We start from the raw sequence: 10000 nt of genomic DNA, 5'->3' as shown, positions 1-10000 counted from the left end.
ACACACACAGACACACACACACAACACACATCAACATAGGTTACCTTCTGTCGATGAAAATGCGCTAGAAGCGGCTGTTTCTGATCATCCTCTCTGGAATGTGCCTCCAATTGATCCTGGATTTGCAGACGAGCCGAGGATCGTCTAGTTTGAACGCGTTGATTCATCCGCTCTGGAAGCTGCTGTTTCTGATCTCCTTCCTTGGAATGTGGCTCCGATTGCCCCTGGATTTCCGGTCGAGCCGAGGATCGCCTGGTTTGAACGCGGCTCTGATTGAAAAATATAATATCGTAAATTAACACACATTAAATTTATACTATTGGAAATAGCACTGTTGAATCATGTCAACGTTTTGCAAAAAAATAGCACTCTGAGACTTATGTCGTTTTCGTTTTTGCGGTGTAGCTACACCGGTGCTACACTGCCGTACACCGAAAATATTTTAGGGTGTAGATATAGGATGCACCTTTGTTTATGAACAAATGATGTTGAGCTGTCAAAGACTCAGCCGCTTATTCCTGCTTACACTACACCAGTGCTACACCGCAAAAACGAAAACGACATTAATTTAAGGCATGCCGAAGCCAACATTTCAAGTTGAGCCTGAATCGAACACAAATTCAAGACCAACAATTGAAATGGCCTTAACTCCATTTTGTAAACAAATCCTGTAAGGCTCGCGAACCGAAACCTTCATTCGCAAACCTAAACTAATTTCCCCTACCTGTTCATTATGTTGGTTTGCCTTTGCGGACTTCGGTTCGCGAGAAAATGGCCTTACAAGGTTTGTTTACAAAATGGAGTTAAGGCCATTTCAATTGTTGGTCTTGTATTCTTATGATTATTTTCTACGCGGGAATCGTGCAACTATCTCAGATGGTGAGCTATCACTTTCCGTAAATTGACCAGGCCTATTCTGCGATTTGTGTGACTTTCTGTCACTGTAGTGCAGATAGTCTATCTGCACTAGTGACAGAAAGTCACACAACTCGCAGAATAGGCTTGGTCAATTTACAGAAAGTGGTAGCTTGCCTACGCAAACTAAAACCATCATTAAGAAGTTACAATTTACTATTATACTATCGTACATTCACGAAAGAAGATAACAGTCTGAACAGTGAAAGAGTAGTTGACAAAATCGAGAAATCATAGTACATAATATGTACTTTAGTAATATGAACGGTTTACAATCAAGGGTATACTTACAGCTGGAAAGGTCCGCTGTTTTGGTTTCCGCTCGGGAAGCTGCTGATCGTTCGGCTTGCTCTGCTCCTCGCTCAAATGTGGCCTCGATAGCTCCTGGAGCTCGAGCCGCACGGGATGCTTTGGCTGCTCTTCACTGGAATATTGCATTGATTGGTACTGGAATTTGATCCGCACGGCAGGCTGTTGCCGATCGCCCTGTTTAGTCAACTCTTCCCTGGAATAGGTGCTCGGTTGCTCCTCGAAATCGAGCCGCACTGGAACCTGTTGCTGCTCCTCGGCTTGCTCTGCTCTTCGCTCAAATGTGGCCTCGATAGCTCCTGAAGCTCGAGCCACACGGGGGGATGCCTGTTCAGTCCGCTGCATCGATTGCTTCTGCAATTCGAATCGCATGGGAGACTGTTGCTGATCGTTTAGCTTGCTCTGCTCCTCGATGAAATGTGGCCTCGAGAGCTCCTGGAGTTCAAGCCCCTGTGGCTGTTGCTGATCATTATGTTTTCTCTGCTCTCTGCTGGAATATGCCCTCGATTCCTCCTGGAACTCAAGCTCCACGGAAGGCAATGTTGACGATCCTTTATGTGAAGATCGCCTGGTTTGAGTGCGAATCTAATTGCAAAGTAGTAAATCCAATCAACTATCATTATTGCCAATATTCCCGTTTTCGATCGAATCGGATCCGTCATACAAAAAATCTGTATGATGGATCCCTTTCGATCGAAAGCGGAAATAGGGATGTAGATCTAGATGAACATTTCAAAAGGTCCTATCTGCGTTGATCGATTCTCTTTATCGACTGTCCCTTTTGATAACAACGGTTTTGCAAACAGATTTCGTGCTATTTTTGCCACATAGTTTTTTGCAGCTGAGTGCTTAACGAAAAAGAAAGTCGATGAATAGAATTTATCAATGCAGATAGGATCTTTAGAAAGTTCATCTAGATATTTAAGTATAATAGACCAACGCATAATGGTTCGTTGCGTTTGCGAGCAACGGCACATGACAACGCAAATCCCGCTCCACACATTCCAGTTGCGGGTTTTAGGATAACTAACGCAATAACCTCATTCTGTTTTTTTTTTTTTCAATTAAACAGGAAAAAAAAATGACAAAAAAATATTCCGTTCTATGGAAACTCTGTTCAATCTAAACCGGAAAAGGTACGTAAACTTACCTGCAGGTGCTGTGGCTGCTTCCGAAATTTAGGCTGATCGTCTGACTTTCCCTCAGAATCTGGCACCAATGGCCCCTTGACCTCGACCCGCGCTAGAGTGGTAGATTTATTTTTCTTCTTTTGTAGGAAAAGCTTTTTAGCTTTCTTCATCCTTTCTACGGACTGTTCCGTTGGTTTTGGCATCGCAACATGGAATCACAACGAAACACGCGAAATCACAACGAAAATTGGATACTGTTAAAAATCATCCGCTTGACTAAAAATCAACCACATGCAATGAAACCGGAAATTGAAAAGAACGCTAATCCACACTGAACAAGCACACGACAAACGAAGAAGATGCAAAAAATTGTCGCTTGCATAAATTTTTCAAGCAGCGCGCATTGTAGCCTGCACGCTAACTCACAAAGACTCAAAATCGAGTCAGTGGGAAGTACACGCTTATTTTCAACTACTCACCGGGTGAGTCGATCCTACTCACTTTTGTCTGATGTATGGAGTTGTCATCAACTGAGTAAATGAGAAATGTCAGACTGAGTAAAAGCCACTCAGTCAGTAAAAGCCGGGAGTTGGACATAAAAAGTCAGCCATAGCATAGCATGCGCTCTGTAAAACGGCCAAGTTCCCGTGAAAATCCCTGCTTTTGCTGATTGAGTGGCTTTTACTCAGTTTAACGTATTTCATTTACTCAGTTTTTGACTATTTGAGTACATGCTACTCACCGGGTGAGTTGATCCTACTCACTTTTTCCGAGACACAGCAAAAAAGTGTTGTTCAATATAATCGTTTCAGTTGAAAACCGGAAAATCTCACACGTGACAATAGATTTTAAACGCTGTCCAGACTGGAGAGTTGTAACATGTTATAACGGTTGTCAAATAATTGCAACACAGAAACCACCATCAAGATAGCGCTATAACATGTTATAACTCTGTAGTCTGAACGTACTATAATCGATTAATCGATTATTCGAATGAAAATCGACCATCACTGGATGAATGCGAAACGTCATTTCTAATATAAGGACCGTGCTTAAATAATGATACAATTTGAAAAGGATCGGGGCTAATCACAAATTACGTCCCCACGGTAACTGAAATAAACACTCGATTTCTGCCGCACCAGATGGTGGATGAAAGTATCATCCATATTTTCACAGTTCTGGCAACTCTGTTCGTATAGATACATCTACGTTCTAAGTGCTGATAAATTTTCGTCTTTTTATGGTTGTCAATCATCGTCTTCATTTGTTATTTCCTTTCCGTTTGATCATTTCGGTGTCCCATTGCAAAGCGTCGGTGGAAGATCGTATATTTATTGCGTGTAAATTGCTTCAAAGTGGTGTGTGCATAGCAGTGATTCTGATTGAGCATATAAACAATTTCCTACTACAACCCACGCAAATTTTTTTTTTCGCTCAAAGCGACATCTGTTTGTGTATAGCAAAGTCAAGGATTGCTTGCAAGTTCTGCATAACAGCATACAAGTTCATTGTCACTCCATCAAGCATTAGGTGGATCTAATCTGCATAAACGTAGGCGCATTACTATGGCAAAGCAATGTTCCAAATGCTCTGATGCTATCACCGGCATCGATTATGTTGTTTGTCGCGGTTATTGTGGTGCAATCTTCCACATGAATACGTGTTCAGGTGTGACACGTGCACTGCAATCCTACTTCACGACGAACAAGAAAAATCTCTTTTGGATGTGCGACAAGTGTGCTGAGCTGTTTGAAAATTCACACTTCCGTTCTATTTCGGCTAAAGCTGACCAGACATCACCACTAAACTCACTCACCACTGCAATTACGGAGCTGCGTGCTGAGATCAAGCAGATACACTCGAAGCCTACTGTTGGTTTTTCTCCAGCTGTCAATTGGCCCACAGTAACACAACGAAGGCCCAACAAAAGATCACTCGAGATTAGCGCAGGAGCACGACCCACGGAAAACTGTCGTGTAGGTAGTAAGCAGCCGTTAGATAATGTCGTGTCGGTACCTGTCTTTAAGAACGAGGATCAGAAATTCTGGTTGTATCTCTCCAGAATTAGACCAGATGTTGGAGTTGAAGCTGTATCGGCTATGGTCAAAGCCAATCTCAATGTCGACAGTGATCCTGCTGTGATAAAACTGATTCCAAAAGACGAGGATATCACAACTCTTTCATTTGTGTCCTTCAAAGTTGGTCTTGATCCATCGTTGAAATCTAAGGCTTTGGATCCAGAAACTTGGCCTGAGGGTGTGTTATTCCGGGAGTTTTGAAGATTACGGATCCCAAAAATTTCGGGTTCCTTTGAAGTACCGGAAACCAATAACACCGTTGCTGCCAGTTCAAACATCTTCTCCAGCCACTCCTGTAATGGACTTGAGTTAATTTGCTTCGTCCCGGGACGCACTAGCTTGAGCATTTCGGAAGCCCCTGATCCCCCCATCACAGTCGAGCCATTCCTGCCAGCGTTCTGCAGTCGTCCTGGTCCTGTATTTGGGTGTGGAGAAGGGGTCTTCCAATCCGCTACTACAGGCAAGTACGCATTCATTAATGAAAATGTTGTACCTGATACGTTCGACGCTTCCAGTCAATCACTTCCCGCTCTATTGAAATTATTGAAACATCTCTGACCGAAGCTGTTGCAATAAGCGTCGTTTCACCCAGCATGCCAACATACCATCTAGCGTCGCATCTCGAAGTGCCCATCGCAACGAAACGTGTTTCAGATCGCATGTTTTCTGTGCACAGCAAAAAAAAAATGTAATATCGATCAACGTAACGGGCGCTATATGGCCAGGCTCTCGAGATACAGTTTATATAGGAATTGCACATGCACACTAGCGCTGCGTAGTTAGAGAGTTCTGAACTAATATGGCCAGCATCCGAAAGGACTTGGTCACCTGAACAACTTTGCTCAATACAGTAACTTTCTATATGGTCAGGATCACGAAATATTCTATGTTGGAAATATGATCCATATATTATAGCGCCCGTCATAAGTAACATAAAAGTGAAGCGCCTCTAGTGGCGTAGTTCCCAATTAAACCTGAATCCAATGGCACAGGCTTGTTGGTCTAACCCAGAACAGCAACTTTGTCGAAGACAGTATAGCTTTATGTATTGAAACAAATGAGATAATCCACTACAACCCCCATTAGTGAAATCCCATAAGCTGTGGGTATCCTTATTCGCGGTTCCTTATTCACGCCCCCGTTACCCCGGCAATAAGGATTCCTGACTGTACATATATTACATTACTATATCAAGAGCAAATTTTCATTATGTCGTAAGTAACATTCGCACCAATCCGAGAAAAATAAAGTTTTGTTTTGATGACCGAAAAGTTATTCCTATTTCCAAGTAAACACATATATCTCATAGTGATAGTAATGTTTAACATATTTAGCAGGGTTTTAATCATACAAATGCAAATCGCTAGCTTTCATGCTAAAAAATACTGGTTTTTGAGTCAAAACGTTATTATACGTCGTTTGGTGGCCCTATTGTTACTTAAGTCAAAGTGTATTTACCAGGATATTCGGGATAATTATCAATTACGTCTCCTTACGTGCAGCCCATTCATCATTTTAGGACCACCGAAATCATCTTAGCAACAAACAGTTCGATTTATTCACTTTAATAATGAGAAAGTGAAACGACGAACGTACACTTTTCACGGGTTTCTCAGCGCTGTTACTTAAGTCAAACGGCATCTCCATAGAAATTGGGTGACTTAAGTAACATCGAAAACTATTTTGATCGGAAGGTGATTACGTCAAAAAGCAATTTGGCTGCAAATAAATTTAAAAATGGGATTTGATCCTATATTCGGACAGTATATAGTGTAATAGCAGGAGAATCGATTGACACTGATAGCTCGACTTTGTTTCCTTTGTTACATTCGACGTAATGAAAATTTGCTCTTGATATATTCTATTGTGGAAACAATACATTCTATTGTTATTTTATCGTTGTGGAGAATACGTTTTATTGTAAATACAATAAACTCTATTATATGGTTACAATGCATTTCATTGTACCTCCATGGTTCTTTTTTTTACGGGATAACGTCAGACATAGTGCGCTAGCGCATCATTGTGTCACTATGTACTACGTTATTACACTGAAACAAGGACCATAGTTAGGAATACTATTTTGCAGAAAACACTTATTATCAATATAACCACGCTTATTGCTGTTGAATCTACTATGAATTCAGTATAGTTGACTATGAATGTTAACAAATTTACTATGATTCTGGCAAAACTACTATGCTTGCTTAAAATGCATAGTAATTTTGATAGAAATAATAGTAAAATTAAATGAAATTGTTTTCTGTAAAAATCTATTGGTGAGGGTATTTAATCTAAACCATCAATATAGTATTTTTGCCAATGTATTTTGTTTCAGTGTAGAGTCGGTGTATAATGAGTCACGCCAAGAGAGAAACAGTTGAACTCGCATCACGGTTTTCGAAAGATTCCCTTTCTTTCAACTTGGCAACAGAGGACTTCTACATCAACTTCAAATGACTTTTAGCGAGAAAAAATAATAGCGGCTGGTTGGAGGCGAACCAGCCAAAGGTCTGAAAGCCTCCCTAATAAAGTTAAATAATAATAATAATAGCGGCTGTAGTAAATCATTATATGAGTGATTTTGTCAAATTATCTTAACAAAAATAGTAGAAATTCTCATTACTGATCATTACCAAACGTATCCCATGGCAATTGAATTTTTTTTTTAATTCTTTATTAAAGAGATTTTTAGCCTTAGCCTAGTTCATCTCTAATAACAATTGAATGCTCACTGCGTGTTTATTATCATTTCTTCGATTAAATTTTATATTTTATTCTAATACCTTTCGTGGACCTTTCATAGCATCGTAATGTTTGTTTACTTTGCACGATAGGTAGCTGGTTTGACAGTTCGATAGGTAGACTCGGCTTCACTCTTGGCGTGACTCATTATACACCGACTCTACTACGTTATGTTTAACGTACACTGTAACTGGAAAGTTCTTATTTATTAATGGGCACAATTTCACCCATTTTAACGTTAAGTAGGCTAACCCATTTAATGGGTAAAAAATTACCCATTAATGGGTAACTAATACCCATAAATGTGTATTTTTTACCCAGTAGTGGGTAAACGTTACTCATTAATGGGTGATTTGTTTACCCATTTAATGGGTTAACCTACTTTACTTCAAAATGGGTGAAATTGTACTCATTAATGTTAGAGTGTACATAACGAGCGTAATAGCAACCGGTGAACACTCGTGTTTATTTCAGTTACCGTGGGGACGTAATTTGTGATTAGCCCCGATCCTTTTCAAATTGTATCATTATTTAAGCACGGTCCTTATATTAGAAATGACGTTTCGCATTCATCCAGTGATGGTCGATTTTCATTCGAATAATCGATTAATCGATTATAGTACGTTCAGACTACAGAGTTATAACATGTTATAGCGCTATCTTGATGGTGGTTTCTGTGTTGCAATTATTTGACAACCGTTATAACATGTTACAACTCTCCAGTCTGGACAGCGTTTAAAATCCATTGTCACGTGTGAGATTTTCCGGTTTTCAACTGAAACGATTATATTGAACAACACTTTTTTGCTGTGTCTCGGAAAAAGTGAGTAGGATCAACTCACCCGGTGAGTAGCATGTACTCAAATAGTCAAAAACTGAGTAAATGAAATACGTTAAACTGAGTAAAAGCCACTCAATCAGCAAAAGCAGGGATTTTCACGGGAACTTGGCCGTTTTACAGAGCGCATGCTATGCTATGGCTGACTTTTTATGTCCAACTCCCGGCTTTTACTGACTGAGTGGCTTTTACTCAGTCTGACATTTCTCATTTACTCAGTTGATGACAACTCCATACATCAGACAAAAGTGAGTAGGATCGACTCACCCGGTGAGTAGTTGAAAATAAGCGTGTACTTCCCACTGACTCGATTTTGAGTCTTTGTGAGTTAGCGTGCAGGCTACAATGCGCGCTGCTTGAAAAATTTATGCAAGCGACAATTTTTTGCATCTTCTTCGTTTGTCGTGTGCTTGTTCAGTGTGGATTAGCGTTCTTTTCAATTTCCGGTTTCATTGCATGTGGTTGATTTTTAGTCAAGCGGATGATTTTTAACAGTATCCAATTTTCGTTGTGATTTCGCGTGTTTCGTTGTGATTCCATGTTGCGATGCCAAAACCAACGGAACAGTCCGTAGAAAGGATGAAGAAAGCTAAAAAGCTTTTCCTACAAAAGAAGAAAAATAAATCTACCACTCTAGCGCGGGTCGAGGTCAAGGGGCCATTGGTGCCAGATTCTGAGGGAAAGTCAGACGATCAGCCTAAATTTCGGAAGCAGCCACAGCACCTGCAGGTAAGTTTACGTACCTTTTTCCGGTTTAGATTGAAACAGAGTTTCCATAGAACGGAATATTTTTTTGTCATTTTTTTTTCCTGTTTAATTGAAAAAAAAAAAAACAGAATGAGGTTATTGCGTTAGTTATCCTAAAACCCGCAACTGGAATGTGTGGAGCGGGATTTGCGTTGTCATGTGCCGTTGCTCGCAAACGCAACGAACCCATTATGCGTTGGTCTATTATACTTAAAATATCTAGATGAACATTTCTAAAGATCCTATCTGCATTGATAAATTCTATTCATCGACTTTCTTTTTCGTTAAGCACTCAGCTGCAAAAAACTATGTGGCAAAAATAGCACGAAATCTGTTTGCAAAACCGTTGTTATCAAAAGGGACAGTCGATAAAGAGAATCGATCAACGCAGATAGGACCTTTTGAAATGTTCATCTAGATCTACATCCCTATTTCCGCTTTCGATCGAAAGGGATCCATCATACAGATTTTTTGTATGACGGATCCGATTCGATCGAAAACGGGAATATTGGCAATAATGATAGTTGATTGGATTTACTACTTTGCAATTAGATTCGCACTCAAACCAGGCGATCTTCACATAAAGGATCGTCAACATTGCCTTCCGTGGAGCTTGAGTTCCAGGAGGAATCGAGGGCATATTCCAGCAGAGAGCAGAGAAAACATAATGATCAGCAACAGCCACAGGGGCTTGAACTCCAGGAGCTCTCGAGGCCACATTTCATCGAGGAGCAGAGCAAGCTAAACGATCAGCAACAGTCTCCCATGCGATTCGAATTGCAGAAGCAATCGATGCAGCGGACTGAACAGGCATCCCCCCGTGTGGCTCGAGCTTCAGGAGCTATCGAGGCCACATTTGAGCGAAGAGCAGAGCAAGCCGAGGAGCAGCAACAGGTTCCAGTGCGGCTCGATTTCGAGGAGCAACCGAGCACCTATTCCAGGGAAGAGTTGACTAAACAGGGCGATCGGCAACAGCCTGCCGTGCGGATCAAATTCCAGTACCAATCAATGCAATATTCCAGTGAAGAGCAGCCAAAGCATCCCGTGCGGCTCGAGCTCCAGGAGCTATCGAGGCCACATTTGAGCGAGGAGCAGAGCAAGCCGAACGATCAGCAGCTTCCCGAGCGGAAACCAAAACAGCGGACCTTTCCAGCTGTAAGTATACCCTTGATTGTAAACCGTTCATATTACTAAAGTACATATTATGTACTATGATTTCTCGATTTTGTCAACTA

General features: G+C 40.9%; 4 protein-coding genes across 5 annotated transcripts in view; 2 read left to right on the top strand and 2 right to left on the bottom strand.

Moving 5' to 3' along the window:
- Positions 1-77, bottom strand: part of LOC135714343 (uncharacterized) — a 10031-nt gene extending 9954 nt beyond the window's left edge. The window contains exon 1 of the mRNA XM_065237686.1: positions 45-77. The gene's annotated coding sequence lies outside the window, so the exon portion shown is untranslated. The remainder of the gene's footprint in view (positions 1-44) is intronic.
- Positions 1-2676, bottom strand: part of LOC135714317 (transcription factor SPT20 homolog) — a 3260-nt gene extending 584 nt beyond the window's left edge. Inside the window, exons 1-3 of the mRNA XM_065237652.1 lie at positions 2375-2676; positions 1207-1809; positions 23-269 (exon numbers count right to left, since the gene is read on the bottom strand). Coding sequence (XP_065093724.1) covers positions 23-269; positions 1207-1809; positions 2375-2557 — 1033 coding nt within the window. The 5' untranslated portion in view covers positions 2558-2676. The remainder of the gene's footprint in view (positions 1-22; positions 270-1206; positions 1810-2374) is intronic.
- Positions 1-10000, top strand: part of LOC135714316 (uncharacterized protein DDB_G0284459-like) — a 316729-nt gene that overhangs the window by 163920 nt on the left and 142809 nt on the right. The gene's annotated exons all lie outside the window — the stretch shown is intronic.
- Positions 8444-10000, top strand: part of LOC135714337 (transcription factor SPT20 homolog) — a 13512-nt gene continuing 11955 nt past the window's right edge. Inside the window, exons 1-2 of one of the 2 annotated variants that reach the window (XM_065237674.1) lie at positions 8444-8747; positions 9318-9920. In XM_065237674.1, coding sequence (XP_065093746.1) covers positions 8565-8747; positions 9318-9920 — 786 coding nt within the window. In that variant the 5' untranslated portion in view covers positions 8444-8564. The remainder of the gene's footprint in view (positions 8748-9317; positions 9921-10000) is intronic. The other variant, XM_065237675.1, reaches the window with a different exon arrangement.

This window comes from Ochlerotatus camptorhynchus, unplaced genomic scaffold (genome assembly GCF_037179485.1).
Source record: "Ochlerotatus camptorhynchus isolate MF236.1 unplaced genomic scaffold, CSIRO-AGI_Acam_v1.1 ptg000639l, whole genome shotgun sequence".
In the NCBI taxonomy this organism is placed as follows: Eukaryota; Metazoa; Arthropoda; class Insecta; order Diptera; family Culicidae; genus Ochlerotatus; species Ochlerotatus camptorhynchus.
This window is presented reverse-complemented; position numbering and strand designations above follow the sequence as displayed.